The sequence below is a fragment of the Somniosus microcephalus genome, chromosome 15 (genome assembly GCF_052327205.1).
Source record: "Somniosus microcephalus isolate GS21.2 chromosome 15, FLI_Smic_1.0, whole genome shotgun sequence".
Classification (NCBI taxonomy): Eukaryota; Metazoa; Chordata; class Chondrichthyes; order Squaliformes; family Somniosidae; genus Somniosus; species Somniosus microcephalus.
This window is the reverse complement of record NC_141001.1, coordinates 41,972,741-41,988,629: the sequence shown is the minus strand read 5'-3', so window position 1 is coordinate 41,988,629 and position 15,889 is coordinate 41,972,741. Positions and strand designations below refer to the sequence as shown.

Here is a 15,889-nt window from a genome sequence, read left to right as displayed (position 1 = left end):
CTGGCACCCGGAGTGGCTGTCCATAAACCAGCTCGGCGGCCGATGCCTGCAGGTCCTCTTTGGGCGCTGTGCGTAACCCGAGCATCACCCAAGGCAGCCTGTCTATCCATGCGGCCCCCTGGAGGCTGGCCCGCAGCGACTCCTTCAAGGACCGATGAAAGCACTCACATAGTCCATTTGCCTCCGGATGGTAAGCCGTGGTCCGATGGAGCTTGGTGCCCAAACCCAAGGCTACGGCGTTCCACAGTGCAGACGAGAATTGCGGCCCGCGGTCCGACGAAATATCAGACGGAACGCCGAAACGTGCAGCCCAGGAGGAAAGAAAAGTCCGGGCGACATCCGTGGAGGTGGTGGACGTCAAAGGAATGGCCTCTGGCCACCTGGTGGTACGGTCGACAATAGTCAAGAGATGTGTGAAACCCTGTGACGGCGGTAGTGGGCCAACGAGGTCGACATGGACGTGATCGAAACGCCGCTCCGGTACTTCGAAAACGGCTACGGGAGCTTTGACGTGCCGCTGCACCTTAGCTCGCTGGCACACGACGCAGGTGTTGGCCCAGTCGCGGACATCCTTGCGCATCCCTCTCCAGACGAACTTGGACGCCAGTAGTTTTTGTGAAGCCCTCACGCCAGGGTGCGCAAGCCCGTGGATGGCATCGAAAACGTTCCTACGCCACGATAGCGGAGCGATCGGGCGGGGGTCCCCCAAAAAGACGTCGCAGAGCAAGGAGGTGCCGGCCGAGTGGAAAAGCACATCCGCTGGCTGAAGGCAGGAGGAGTCGGTACGGAAAGCTTGCGTTTCCGGATCAGCTGCTTAGTCAGCAGCCATGAGTGAATAATCGAGTCCCAGCTGGACGGCCTGGACCGTCGCACGCGAGAGGCAATCGGCGACCACGTTCTCCTTGCCGGCCACGTGCCAGATGTCGGTGGTGAACTCAGAAATAAAGGTGAGCTGTCGTTGCTGTCGAGCCGACCAAGGCTCAGCCGCCTTGGCCATGGCAAACGTCAGGGGCTTGTGATCCACAAACGCGGTGAATTGGCGTCCCTCCAACAGAAAACGAAAATGGCGGATGGCCAGAAACAACGCCAACAACTCCCTGTCGAACGTGCTGTAGCTGCGTTCGTTACGACGCAATTGACGACTAAAAAACGCCAGCGGTTGCCACGTCCCATCGACCCATTGCTCCTGCACGGCGCCTACGGTGTAGTCCGAAGCGTCAGTCGTAAGCGCGATGGTGGCGCCAGGCAGCGGGTGCGCCAACATCGTTGCGTTTGCGAGAGCATCTTTCGTGTCCACAAAAGCGCAATCCATCTCTGGTGTCCAGACCACAGGTTCCTTCCCCAGTTTCCCTCCGAGTGCCTCGTAGAGTAGCCGCATAAGCTGCGCGGCCCGGGGAACAAACCGATGGTAAAGAGGAACTCCTGGAGCGCTTTAACGGATTGCGGGCGTGGAAAAGCAGCAATCACCTCCACCTTCGACCGAAGTGGCACTGCTCCTTCTGCAGTGATGCGGTGGCCCAAAAAGTCGATCTGTCGCAGCCCGAATTGGCATTTGGCCGGGTTAATTATGAGGCCATGCTGATGGAGGCGGTGAAAAAGGAGGCGCAGGTGGCTGAGATGTTCCTCTTTTGAAGTACTGGCGACCAGGATGTCATCGAGATACACAAACAGGAACTTAAGATCCCGCAGCACTGAATCCATAAGGCGCTGGAACGCCTGCGCCGCATTCTTGAGCCCGAACGGCATTCGGAGGAATTCAAAAAGTCCGAACGGGGTAATGACCGCGTCTTCTGGATGTCCTGGGGGTGGACGGGCACGAGATGGTACCCCCGGACAAGGTCGATTTTGGAAAAAAACGAATTGCTTGCCAAATGTGCGGAGAAATCTTGGATGCACGGTATTGGGTACCGGTCGGGCGTCGTGACCTCATTGAGGCGCCGATAATCGCTGCAGGACAGCCAACCACCGCCGGGCTTAGGGACAATATGAAGTGGCGAAGACCAGGGACTATCCGACCGGCGAACAATCCCCAGCCGCTCCATGGTGGCGAACTCCGCCTTCGCGGCCTCGAGTTTACTGGGTTCCAGCCGCCGAGCCCGGGCATAGACCGGAGGGCCGGTCGTCGCGATGTGGTGCTCCACACCATGTTTAATGGTCGTTGCCGAGAAGGTGGGCCGAGTTAGATCCGGAAATTCCCCGAGAAGGCGGGCGAAGTCGTCAGGCGCCGGCGCGGTGCAGGAAACCGTGTGAGTCGCACCTAAGCCCCGAAAGCACGGGAGGGATGGCGGCGTGAATCAGACGGCGATTTCGTAAATCAACCAATAGGCCATTGGCACAGAAGAGGTCAGCGCCGAGGATTGCCTGTGCGATTTGGGCGGTGATAAACTCCCATAGGAAACGTTGCCCGCCGAAACACACCTGGATCCGCCGCTTCCCGAACGTACGAATAGCACTGCCGTTGGTGGCCTGGAGTGGAGAACCGCGCCTCCCGGCCCTGACGTCGAGGAGCGAAGCGGGGAGGATGCTGCACTGGGCGCCCATGTCACACAAAAACCGCCGGCCCGAAATGGAGTCGGTGATATAAAGTAACTTCTCGGAATCTCCAACCACCATCGTAGATGCGAAACCGACCTCGGGGTCGTTCTTCCGTTCACGCAGTCAGTGCTGTTGCTTTCTCGTTGCATTAGGCACGAAACTACAGGGAGGACGGTGTAGTGTCCGAGGATCAATAATACTCAGACTGCAGGAGAACAATAAAACAGGTATTTACCGAACAGGGAGTAATTCAAGACTGAAATACAGAAGCCTGCTATGGCTTTATATACAGGGGTGGTCACTGCCGGTACTGCAGTATAGAATCAGTTCTTCTCTTAAAGGCACATACACAACAATTCCTCCCCTTTTAGATAAACAGTACATAACATTCATTTAACAACTAAATAATAACTAATTACAATTACAATTTTCTCTGTACTATATACATCAACTGAAATAATCATTTATAAGTTCAGTCTTTGAGGAGGCTTCCTGATCCTGACTGGATAGCGCCTTTCTCGAGTATCCTGTTCTTGCGGCGGAGTTGATTCTGGCTCATTGTCATTGGTTGGTTCATCAGCTTCCAATACCACTGCTTCTGAGATAGACGCAATCTGTACTTCGGGTTGATTACCAGGTGCACCTGCTCATGGTATGGGTTTGGCTTGTTCCCGTGACTCTAGAATCTGGTCAGCATGGCATCTCACGATGCTCTCTCCAACGTCCACCGTGTACATTAGTGGTCCCTGCTGTGTTCATATCGTTCTTGGTTGCCATTTTTCTGTTCGGTAGTCGCGGGCCAAGACTGGTTGCCCTATCTTGAAGCTCCTAGTTGGCTTCTCATTTATGTGCTGGAATTGCTTATCCTCAACATCTCATCTTATGTTTGGTTTGAGCAAATCCAGGCGACATCTTAGCCTTCGGTTGAAGAACATTATGGCTGGAGCTTGGTTGGTGACTGCATGTATCGCATTCCGGTAAGCAAACAAGAAATTATCCACCTTGTGTTGTAGTGGTATGTCGTCATTATGCATTGCCTTTATGGCCTTTTTAAAGGTCTGAACAAACCTCTCAGCCAATCCATTTGTGGCTGGATGATATGGGGCAGATGTGTAATACTTCACCCCATTATTCCTCAGAAACCTCCGGAAATCCTCTGACACAAACTGTGGCCCATTGTCGGAGCAAATCTGCTCTGGCAAGCCATTCCTGGCGAAGATGGTCCGTAGGACTGCAATAGTTTTCTCCGTGGTGGTGGAGGACATTTTGATTACCTCTGGCCATTTCGAATGGGCGTGCACAGCGATTAGGAACATTGAGTCCATAAATGGACCAGCAAAATCAATGTGTACCCGTTGCCATGGAGATGAGGGCCACTCCCATGGATGTAGCGGGGCCTGTGGTGGAGCGTTTTGGACCTTCTGGCATCCTGTGCATCTCTTGGTCATATCCTCGATTTCTTTATCGATTCCCGGCCACCACACAAACGCCCTGGCTAGGCTCTTCATTTTTACCCCTCCCAGATGACCCTCATGAAGCTCATTGAGCACTCTATCTCTCAACTTGGATGGAATTACCACTCGGGATCCACACATCAAGGTCCCCCGGCACACTGACAGCTGTTCTCTCCTTGGCGAGAATGCTGGCAACAGTGAGTCGCCATGTGCTGGCCATCCCTTCACCGTCAAATCATAGACCCGAGAGAGTGTCGGGTCATTTCGGGTTTCCTTCTCTATACTTGAGTTTGTAACAGGTAGACATTCGACTATGGTCGCATGGAATATCTCAACAGGGTCCACTGCAGGTGCTTCCTCTACCGTAGGCAACGGTAGGTGCGACAGCCCATCAGCGTTTCCATGCTGTTTCGTACCCTTGTACTCTATGTCGCACTGATGTGCCCCTAGAAAAAGTGACCATCTTTGCAGCCGTTGCGCCGTCATCACCGGAACACCCTTCTTTGGGTTAAAAATGGAGACCAGGGGCTGATGATCAGTCAGTAGGGTGAATTTCTGCCCGTGCAGATAGTGATTGAACTTCTTCACCCCCCCCCCCCCCCACACCAGGCTGAGTGTTGGATTGTAGTGGGCCAATACTTCTTTTGAAGTGATTAGGCATTTACATTTCTGAAAGGCACGCTTACACTCATCACTCCATTTCCATGTTACTCCAGTTTGCAGTAGGGCGTTCAGTGGGTGCAGAATTGTAGATAAATTCGGCAAGAACTTATGGTAGTAGTTCACCAACCCGAGGAACGACCTCAGTTGCGACACATTTTCCGGTGCTGGAGCCTTGACTACTGCCTCAATCTTGTCCGGCGACTTATGCAACCCTTCCTCATCAATCATGTGGCCACAATACGAGATTTGTCTCCTGAAGAACTCGCATTTGGGGCGGTTGGCTCGTAGCCCATATTCCTGTAATCTCGTGAGCACCTGCTCCAGGTTGGCAAGGTGTTCACTGTCATTTTCGCCCGTAACCAGGAGGTCGTCCAAATAACACTGGGTCCCCGGGATCCCTTGCAGGACTTGTTCCATCGCCCTCTGCCAAATAGCCGGGGCTGATGCTACCCCGAATACCAGTCGATTGTACTGGTAAAGGCCTTTGTGAATGTTCATCGTGAGGTATTTCCTAGACGCTACTTCCACCTCCATTTGTAGATACGCTTGGGCCAGATCAATCTTTGTAAAGCGTTTCCCTCCAGATAGTGAGGCGAAAAGATCTTCTATCCGTGGAAGTGGATATTGTACTGTGTGCAGGACTGGGTTCACAGTTACCTTGAAGTCCCCACAGATGCGAACCTTCTTCGGTTCCCCAGGCGTGCTGCTCAATGATTTCTTCATTACAGGAACGATGGGTGTGGCCCACTCGCTCCAGTCCACCTTGGACAGCACACCCGAACGCTCCAGACTCTCCAGCTCTGCTTCAACGGCTGGGCGGATCGCGTAAGGTACCGGTCTGGACTTTAAAAATTTTGGGTTTGCGTTATCTTCGATTTTTATCGTTGCCGTTACTCCTTTTAGAGTCCCAAGTCCTTGTTGGAACACCTCTTTCGCGTCAGTTAGAATTTTTGACAGTCGTCCAGGTGTGACGTTATCATCCTTTTTATCAGTCACAGTTAGCGCCTGAATGGAATGCCAAACGAATTGTATTTTTCGGATCCATTCACGTCCCAATAATGGTGGTCCTCCATCTGGTAGTATATATAGATACAGTTTCTGTGTTTCCTTGCCGTTGTATTCAACTGGCACCCTTATTTTTCCTCTGGGGTAGACTTTTTGCCCCGTGTATGTCTTCAATACAATGGACGTGTCCTTCAAGGGCATGTGTGAGAATAGCCGCTCATAGTCTCGTCGATTCATGACAGTTAGGGCTGATCCTGTGTCCAATTCCATCTTTACTGGGGACCCTGCTATCATGTGGGTGACCCAAATGGTTCGGTGATCCTCCTTTGCGATCACGTTATGTAACTTTAGACAACTTAGTCTCCTGCTCCCGGAGTCCTTATCACTCTCCTGATCTTCCGAACTACTGTCTGTCAATTTCTTTAGTTTCTTGTACTTTTCCTTAGTAGTTCTTGTAGTGTTGGTTTTCTTTCCCGACCTGCAGACTCTTGCTATGTGTCCCATTTTCCCACATTGCCTGCATACTTTGTCCTTAACCCAGCAGTCCTTCTGATCATGGGTTGTTCTGCCGCAGCGATAGCACTTTTCTGCTCCATACGCCATTTCGTTAGCGCTGTATTCCTGTGGTTTCTGTTGTATTTCCGCAGCTCCCCGTGTTGCTGCTTCGTAGGATACTGCCACGCTGAAAGCCTGTTTTAGCGTCAGGTCCTTTTCCGAAAGTAGTCGTTTCTGGGTTCCTTCACTCTGGAGCCCACAGACAAACTTATCCCACAAGGTGTCTGCCAGTCCTGCTCCGAACTGGCAGTGCTTCGATAACTTGCGTAGCTCCGTAAGATAGCATTGCTCTCATCTTTGTGCTGGTTTCTTTTATGGAACTTGAATCTTTCTGCTATCAGCAGCGGTGTAGGGTTTAGGTGTTCCTGTAAGATATTAACAATCTCCTCAAAACTTTTCTCCATTGGTTTAGCTGGGGTAATTAAATTCCGCAATAGGCCGTACGTTCTCGCGCCCATCAAATTTAACAATGCCGACGCCTTCTTTCCATCGGCCACCTCATTTGCCTCGCAGTACACTTCAATTCTTTCCACATACGTGGTCCAGTCTTCTACCTCGTTGTCGAAAGCAGTGATACTGCCACTTTTCGGCATCTTGGGTGATTTAAAATGGCGCCTCCCGCGCTTTTCCTTCTTCCCCAATGCAATAAAATGGCGCCTCCCGCGCTTTTCCTTCTTCCCCTTGCTGCCACGCTGCTCCTAGCGTTCTACAGGGTAATGGCGGCGACCCGCGGCTTCGGCGCGTCTCACTTTTCCTTCCCCGTGTTCTATCCTCTCCACGCTGCCCTGTTCTTGAGCACCGACCGCGCCCTGTGCGCTCCACCCTCTCTCTCTTTTCCTCCCGACGACGCTGCACGGCCCCTTTGCAGAGCCGCTCGATCGAGCCCGAGCCCGCCGCAGTCCAGAAGGGTCAGCGCACTACCTGCTACCAGCACGACCTGTTGGAACACCTCGACTGGGGAGCCAGGCCCAGCTCTCCACAGCCTCCCCTGCAACTCTCCGATGGATCCCTGGGCGGTTGCCCGCGGTCGACGCCCACCGTTCTGACTTCGACCTCCAAGAAGCTTCTCTTCAGGGAAAAGATCCCCGTGAGGTGATGCAGTACTGCAGGTGAGTTCAAACCTGCCCGTCGCCAGTGTAGTGTCCGAGGATCAATAATACTCAGACTGCAGGAGAACAATAAAACAAGGTATTTACTGAACAGGGAGTAATTCAAGACTGAAATACAGAAGCCTGCTATGGCTTTATATACAGGGGTCATCACTTCCAGTACTACAGTATAGAATCAGTTCTTCTCTTAAAGGCACATACACAACAGACGGCAGCATCTGGCTTTTGGGCCGAAACGGGCGTGATAGTAACAGAGACCGGATGGTGGAGGCGCCAAGGCGGGGTTCTTCGGGGCGGGACGCTTCGAGGTGGCGCAGTACTGCTGCATCACCGCATAAATAGTGTCGGCTTCAGCCGCGAGCGCTACACCATCCGTAGCCTTCGACCTAGCGAGGGCTGCTTGCACCTGCTCGGGGAGCTGGCTCAGGAACAGTTCCCGGAACAGAAAACACTGTGGCTCAGAACCAAGGAGCGTGAGCGTCTGGCTCATCAACTCAGACGGCTTGGCGTCGCCTAACCCGGGCAGTGTGAGTAAACGTCGCGCGCGCTCCGCTTTCGTGAGGCCAAAAACCTGCGTTAGTCGCGTCTTAAGCGTGTCATACTTGTTATCCACGGGCGGGTTTTCCAGCAGGCTGATGATCCTCGAAGCCATCGAGCTGTCCAGTGCGTAGACCACGTAAAGATAACGGGTCTGATCCAGCACGATGTTCCGAAGTTGGAACTGAGCCTCCGCTTGGACGAACCAGGAGGCTGCCTGTTGTTCCCAAAATTGAGGGAGCTTCAAGGTCACTGCATTAACATCCATTGTGCTGCGTCGCGCTTCCTCTGCGAAAATCGTCCGCGAAGCTTCGGGGTCACCACTGTAGGAATCGTCAGATCCCTAGCTGAAATACGGAGGTCGAGTCAGTCCGATAATTAAACGAAGTTTAATGTAAACTAAAGAACAAACAATGGAATGCAGGAGAAACAATCAACAGGTCTTTTCTTAAGGCTGGCTTCACGAGGTCTAAACTGGGAACCTCCCAGCCTGACGTCATCACGTTTCCCACCGTTCGGGACATCACGTGACCAACGTGATGACGTCATCGCGCTGGTTCTGGAACTTACCAAGAACGGGTTATTTACAAACAGTAAACAAACATAGGTGCTGTAGCACTCTGTTAAAGGCAGTTATATAGTCATACAGGAGTCCCTTGGTGGCTTTGCCACAATGCCATGTAAAGTGTAAGTGTACGCCTCGAAGTGTCAGTTAGTATCACTCGAATCGGAGTCAGAAAGTCATGAGTTCTAGCCACACTCCAGGATTTGAGCACATAATTCAGGCTGACATTTCAGTGCAGTACTGAGGGAGCACTGCATTTCGGATGGATGTAAAAGAACCCATGGCACTATTTGAAGAAGAAGGTGGCGCATGCTTGGTGTCCTGGCCAACATTCATCCTTCAACTAACGACACCAAAACCGATTAACTGGTTATTTACCTCACTGCTGTTTTGGGACCTTGCTGTTCATAAATTTGCTTCCATATTTGCCCACATTACAGCAGTGACTTGTTCAAAAGTAATTCATTGGCTGTGAAGCACTTTGGGATATTCGAAGGACATGAAAGACACTCTATATAAATATAGCCAATATTTATCCCTCAATCAACATAACAAAAACAGATTATCTGGCCATTATCAAATTGCTGTTTGTGGGAGCTTGCTGTGCGCAAATTGGCTGCCGCATTTCCCACATTACAACAGTGACTACACTTCAAAAGTACTTCGTTGGCTGTAAAACGCTTTGAGACATCCGGTGGTCATGAAAAGCTTTCTTTATAAGTTCTTTCTGTTGTTAAGACGACAAAATGTAATTGCAGTTAAGTAAACACTGGGTGGGCTTACACTGACGTTAATTAGATTACTTCAACATCTTGGCTTCAGTATTTTGTGATCCTAGAGAGTTGCTTTGTTTTTTTCTTTGATAAAGTTCAACGTGACAATTGTAATATCGCACAAGTGTGTCAGACATAAATGCCTGTGAAATGTACTTTTAAAATATTATTACAAGGCAATGTCCTATGGTGTTACTCATAGCGATCGGAGGATACACTGTTTTATAACAATCGGGATGTTATGCAATATAATGCAAATGTATTATTGGGCTATTGATTTACGGTGAGAAAGTCACATTTTGTTTTAGTTACATGGTATTCTGGTATTTTTACTGTCATTTTCAGGTTGAAATCCACGATCCTGTCCCTTATTATGTGGAAGCTGCAAATCACTGCCCTTGATGATATGCTCTTTTATGTATCCATTCAGCAGGAGATAGTGAGATCATGAAGACCAAGATCTTGAAATCTATTCATTGGAGCCTGTAGAGTTAGGTGGGAATAGGGATGATGGGTGTATGGAAGAGGATTCAGGCTGCAGAGTTTTGACTGTTGGAAAATATTTAATACTAAGCTGCCACGGTACTGAGTTTTGGTGTAAGTCTGTTCTAAATGGTTAAGTACTGGTGTAAATGTTGCCCGAATGGTAATGTGCTCATAGCACGAGAATTTCTTAGGTCAGCCAATTTTATATAATTATTCACAGCCACATCTACACAACTGACTGTGCCTCTTAATGTAGTCTCATCTGCAAACTTGGATATACAATTCTATTCCTTCATCCAAGTCATTGATACACATGATGAAAAGCTGAGGCTCCACTTATCACATCCTACCAATCAGAGCACATTCCCTTTATCCCTACTCTAACTCCTATCTTCCAACAAATTACCAACCCATGTCACAAGAAAGGAGGTTGTCCTTTGTGCCAGTCCACAAGTCTACATTGCAGTATGCCTGAAAGGACTTGGAGTCAGGCTCGAGTCTGCAACTGACCTGTACTGTCATTCGCTGTGCCAGCTCTGTGTTGCATGGTAACTTCAGATGTCCTTGTATTGGATGGCACTCCTCTGCATCTTGCTCTCTGTCAACCTAGACCTTGTGCAGACAATCCCCACAGTCATTGTCAGGTAGACAATGCCTATAAGTATGGCTGATGGCATCTTGTTCGGTGTGGCCAATCAACCTTTGCTGAGCACGGATCATCCTGGCACGCCTTCCTACATGCATGTCGACTCCATTGCCAAGACCGCCTATTTCCACCTCTAACATCGCCTGTCTCTGCCCCTGCCTCAGCTCATCTGCTGCGGATATCCTCACCCATGCCTTTGTTACCTCTAGATGGCTATTCAAATGTTCTTCTGGCTGGCCTCCCACCTTGCACCCTCCAGAAACTTGAGCTCATCCAAAACTCTGCCTCCCGTATCCTACCTCGCACCAAGTGCTGTTCGCCTGTCACCCGTGCTCGCTAATTTACATTGGCTCCTGCTTTGGCAAAGCCTCGATTTTAAAATTCTCATCCTGTTTTTTCAATCCCTCCATGGACTCATCCCTCCCTATCTCTGTAACCTCCAAGATCTCTGCGCTCCTCCAATTTGACTTCTAGCGCATCTCTGATTTTCATCGCTCCAACATTAGCTGCCTAGGACCTAATGCACTGGAATTCTCTACCTAAACCTCTCCGCCTCTATCTCTCGCTCCTCCTTTAAGATGCTCATCAAATCCCATCTCTTTGACCAAGATTTTGGTCACCTGTTTGAATATCTCATGTGGCTCGGTGTCAAATTTTGTTTGATAACACTCCTGTGAAGTGCCTAGAGATGTTTACTATGTTAAAGGTGCTATATAAATGCAAGTTCTTGTTGTCTGTAGATGCTGGTGTGTAGGTACCAGTGAATGGGCACAGTATCCCCCATGCAGACCGACCTACCTGGTCTCCCTGTCGGTCCTCCTCTTCTTACAATATGGGAGACAGGAAACTTATTGGTGCAAGTAGGCTGTGTGCCAAAGAATTACATCAATTTGCACAAAGGCTCATGAGAACCTAAATGCCGGAAGGAAAAAAGAAAGTGGGAAAACAAAGAAAAAGATGCAGATATGACTGCAAAACTGTTGAATGAATCATCTTACTGGGCCCTCTAATCTTGCAATTTATCCAGCTCAGTGCCTCAAGAGCATGGAAGTTGTTTAAATAACAACAGGGTGGGTGGAATTTGCACCTAGTACTGACCCAGTGTGATGGCTGCAAAATGATGTGGAAGGTGTAATTACATCACTTCTATGTCATTATAATATGAATCTCCCACCTGTTTCAGGTGGCACACTCTGTGCCTGCCCCATCTCACTAGATATATGCATGTTGCATAGGGTTGGAGAGCTGGCCTTTATACCAACGTCAGTGTTCTTGCTCGGGCCAACATCCCCAGCATCGACGCTTTGACCACGCTCGTTCAGCTCCGATGGATGGGTCGCATTGTACGCATGCCCGATACGAGACTCCCAAAACAAGCGCTCTACTTGGAGCTCCGGCACAGCAAGAGAGCCCCAGGTGGGCAGAGAAAACGCTTCAAGGACACCCTCAAAGCCTCCTTGAAAAAGTGCAACATCCCCACCGACACCTGGGAATCCCTGGCCCAAGACCGCACAAAGTGGAGGAGAAGCATCCGGGAAGGCGCCGAACACTTCGCCGGGAGCAAGCGGAAGCCAAGCGCAAGGAGCGCACGTCAACCCAAGCACCCCACCCACCCGCCCCTTCAACCACCGTCTGCCCCACCTGTGACAGAAACTGTAGGTCCCGCATTGGACTCATCAGTCACCTGCGAACTCATTCTTAATGTCGGTTCCGAGGGACTGCCCAAGAAGATACCCCTTGAACTGGTGCACTTAGTGACATGAAAACACTGCTGATTTAGCAGCAGTGGTGGAACGATCTGAAAATGACCCCTGATGCTGTTTGAATGTTTAAACACATGCATATTCATTGTTTAAAAAAGCTCTTTTTATTTATCTGCACCAGTTTACAGTATTGTGCATTTCATTCATAGAATGTCACACAGATGTGAAATTTTATTGAGCGCACAAGGAGAAAACTAGCAGCTCGTGCCTATAGGTTCTTGCCATCCTGGAGGCATTTCTGTTCAAACCTATAATAATCCTCTGCAGCTTTCTGCTCAAGAACATCTTACTTAGTGCTAGGTTAGGGCAAGATTCATAATGGGGTGCAAAAGATCATCTACATTGCTGTTTTGTGCAGAGACTGCTATAGCAGTAGGGCAGACTGAAGGAGTCTGTCACATTCATGGACGGGCATCTAAATTCATATTCAGAACAGTATACAAATCAAACACCACAAATATTACCATCTACTCAGTTTATAAATACTGTTGGGAGGAAGGTTTCTAAATTGCTGTTGGATTAGAAAGACCTAGAAGAAAGGAGGAGGAAAGAAATTGCACATTTGAAGAGTCATATTTGGCTTCAGCATTAAGGCCTGGAGTTGGTTGTTCTTTGAGGCGAGGTGTGTAGGAATAATGTCCACACCCAAAAGAAAATTGAACAAGAAGCTGCTAAAATGTTCACAAATTTGTTCCCAAGCGTCTCTCTCTCTCTTCTCGAATGTTTGTTGAATGGTTGCCTTGGTAACCCACTTTACTCCATGGAAATTCTGCAGTCATTCCCAATAGGATCCTGTTAACTGTCTGCAACACTTTTCAAAGTGGTTGCTGGGCAGGGAGCCATCTGCTCACCCATAAAAATAATTGATGATTAATTGGAAAGATACGAGTACACAGATGACCAACCAGTAGTAGGAGTTCAGGAGTCTGGTCCGTGAGATGTACTGTTTGTGGCAGGCTTGCCGGTTCAGTGCAGCGAGGTTCCTGAAAATAAGCATAGTTCATTATTTTTATTAAGAAATCAATTTATTCAGATCACAATACTAGTCAGTTGTTTTGTAGTCCCAACTGTTCAATTACAACTGCAACCCCTGGGTTTCTAGCTGCCACCAGAAATGATTTTGCTCAGCCCAATTGCTATGTCAAAAATTTTTAAGGGAGAGTCATCAATGGCTTAATTGATTAATTAGCTGCTCAGTATAGAACAGAGCTTAATTGATGAACATTCCTGATTTAATCCTTGGTCTGTGCTGAGCTTACTGATATCAGTCATGGTGACAGTAGGGATGCCATAATTGACCTTGATGTCCCTGGACTGGAGGACAAGGGAAGATTAAAGTTCCTGCTTCTGATCACTATGCCCTGCTGGAAAGCATGTGCATGTTGGGCGAGGACAGGATTGGGCAGTAATGGCCCTTGCAGTCAAAGAACCTATTCGTACTTCTTGTCTAGGCTCACACATGAAAATAGCCACTTAGGCTGCTGGTGCCCATGGAATTGTACCCCAACAAGAGTCAGAGACTTCAGAAGAGGAGAAAATTGGAAGATTTCTTTTTTAAAAAGAAATCTAAGCCCGGGTATTCCCTCCCTAGAGCTCTCGCTCCTCATTTAAGACGCTCCTTAACATCTACCTCACCTGTCCGAATATCTCTATGTGGCTTGGTGTCAAATTTTGTTTGCTAATGAAGCACCTTGGGACATTTTACTGCGTTAAAGACACTATATAAATGTAAGCTGTTGTTGTTGAATGTTTAGAACAATTCATAAAATAACCTTGGAATAAGAGAGCACAAAGTGCTAACACTTCCAGAGACAACGATTACTGTGCCATAGATTCCCAGACACACATTCAACACATGAATTGCCCAAATGGTTAGCCCCAAATGAAGGCTCGGTCCTTTCTGACAGGCCTGGAGATAAAGCCAGAGAGTAAGTTATCCTGATCCATTGTCACACACCTAACACTAGTTGTTGCATCAACAGCAACATATGTAGGGATCTGAAAACAAGCCAGACTCTGCTGTCCTAGTCCCATCCTGAGAATTGAAGTGTAGAATGGTTTCACATCTCATAGTACCATTGTTCAAGAAGGGTAGTAGGGATAAACGAGGGAATTACAGGCCAGTGAGCCTAACATCAGTGGTAGGGAAATTATTGGAAAAAATTCTGAGGGACAGAACTAGTCTCCACTTGGAGAGGCAATGATTAATCAGGGATAGTCAGCATGGCTTTGTCAGGGAGAGATCATGCCTGACCAATTTGATTGAATTTTGAGAGGGGGTGACTAGGTGTGTGGATGAGGGTAGTGCAGTTGATGTAGTCCACATGGACTTCAGTAAGGCATTTGAAAAAGTCCCACATGGGAGACTGGTCAAGAAGGTAAGAGCCCATGGGATCCAGGGCAATTTGGCACATTGGATCCAAAATTGGCTTAGTGGCAGGAGGCAGAGGGTGATGGTCGAAGGTTGTTTTTGTGACTGGAAGCCTGTGTCCAGTGGTGTACCGCAGGGATCGGTGCTGGGTCCTTTGCTGTTTATAGTGTACATTAATGATTTAGATATGAATGTTGGAGGTATGATCAGTAAGTTCGCAGATGACACGAAAATTGGTGGCGTGGTAAATAGCGAGGAGGGAAGCCTCAGGTTACAGGATGATATAGACGAGATGGTTAGATGGGCAGAACAGTGGCAAATGGAATTTAACCCTGAAAAGTGTGAGGTGATGCATTTTGGGAGTACAAACAAGGCAAGGGAATACACAATGAATGGTAGGACCCTAGGAAGGACAGAGGATCAGAGGGATCTTGGTGTGCATGTACATAGATCCCTGAAGGCAGCAGGACAGGTAGATAAGGTGGTTAAAAAGGCATATGGGATACTTATATTCTATGCCTCGGCTAATGAAGGCAAGAGCAGGGAGGTTATGATGGAGCTGTACAAAACACTAGTTAGGCCACAGCTGGAATACTGTGTGCAGTTCTGGTCACCACACTATAGGAGGGATGTGATTGCATTGGAGAGGGTGTAGAAGAGATTCACCAGGGTGTTACCTGGGCTGGAGCGCTTCAGCTATGAAGAGAGACTGGACAGGCTGGGATTGTTTTCCTTAGAGCAGAGAAGGCTGAGGGGGGACCTGATTGAGGGGTACAAAATTATGAGGGGCATAGATAGGGTAGATAGAAAGGAACTTTTCCTCTTAGAGGGGTCAATAACCAGGGGGCATAGTTTCAAGGCAAGGGGCAGGAGGTTTAGAGGGGATTTGAGGAAAAGCTTTTTCACCCAGAGGGTGGTTGGAATCTGGAACTCACTGCCTGAAAGGGTGGTAGAGGCAGGAACCCTCACAACATTCAAGAAGCATTTAGATGAGCACTTGAAACGCCATAGCATACAAGGCTACGGACCAAGTGCTGGAAAATGGGATTAGAATAGACAGGGCTTGATGGCCGGCGCGGACACGATGGGCCGAAGGGCCTCTTTCTGTGCTGTATAACTCTGACTATGACAACACGGCATTGATGAACAACAACCCCTCAAACCACATTCCGTGCAGCAATGGAAATGCAATATTAGGACTAATTCACATGATCATGTTCTTGAGGCTGCATAATTAAAAGGAGCTAAACGTACCAATGAACAAAGCAAGAAATGAGACCCGTGATAGGCAATGTTCCCCTAACTTTTTTTTGGATGCGCAGCCCCTTTAACAGGCTGCACGGCCCAAAGGTTTGCGCATGTGTGAAACTTCACATTTGGAAAAGCCGGTCCCGGGCGGGACCGACAGACAGCTGAGTCACCATACA

At 48.8% G+C, this 15,889-nt stretch overlaps 1 protein-coding gene and 1 long non-coding RNA gene across 7 annotated transcripts in view; one reads left to right on the top strand and one right to left on the bottom strand.

Annotated features, from left to right (window-relative positions):
* Positions 1-15,889, top strand: part of LOC147106650 (uncharacterized) — a 48,958-nt gene that overhangs the window by 18,102 nt on the left and 14,967 nt on the right. The window lies entirely within an intron of this gene.
* LOC147106649 (oxysterol-binding protein-related protein 8-like) overlaps positions 12,177-15,889 on the bottom strand; it is a 131,178-nt gene continuing 127,465 nt past the window's right edge. For all 6 annotated transcript variants that reach the window (XM_086007666.1, XM_086007669.1, XM_086007665.1 and 3 more), the window contains one exon: positions 12,177-13,074. In XM_086007666.1, the coding sequence (XP_085863792.1) occupies positions 12,939-13,074 (136 nt within the window). In that variant the 3' untranslated portion in view covers positions 12,177-12,938. The remainder of the gene's footprint in view (positions 13,075-15,889) is intronic.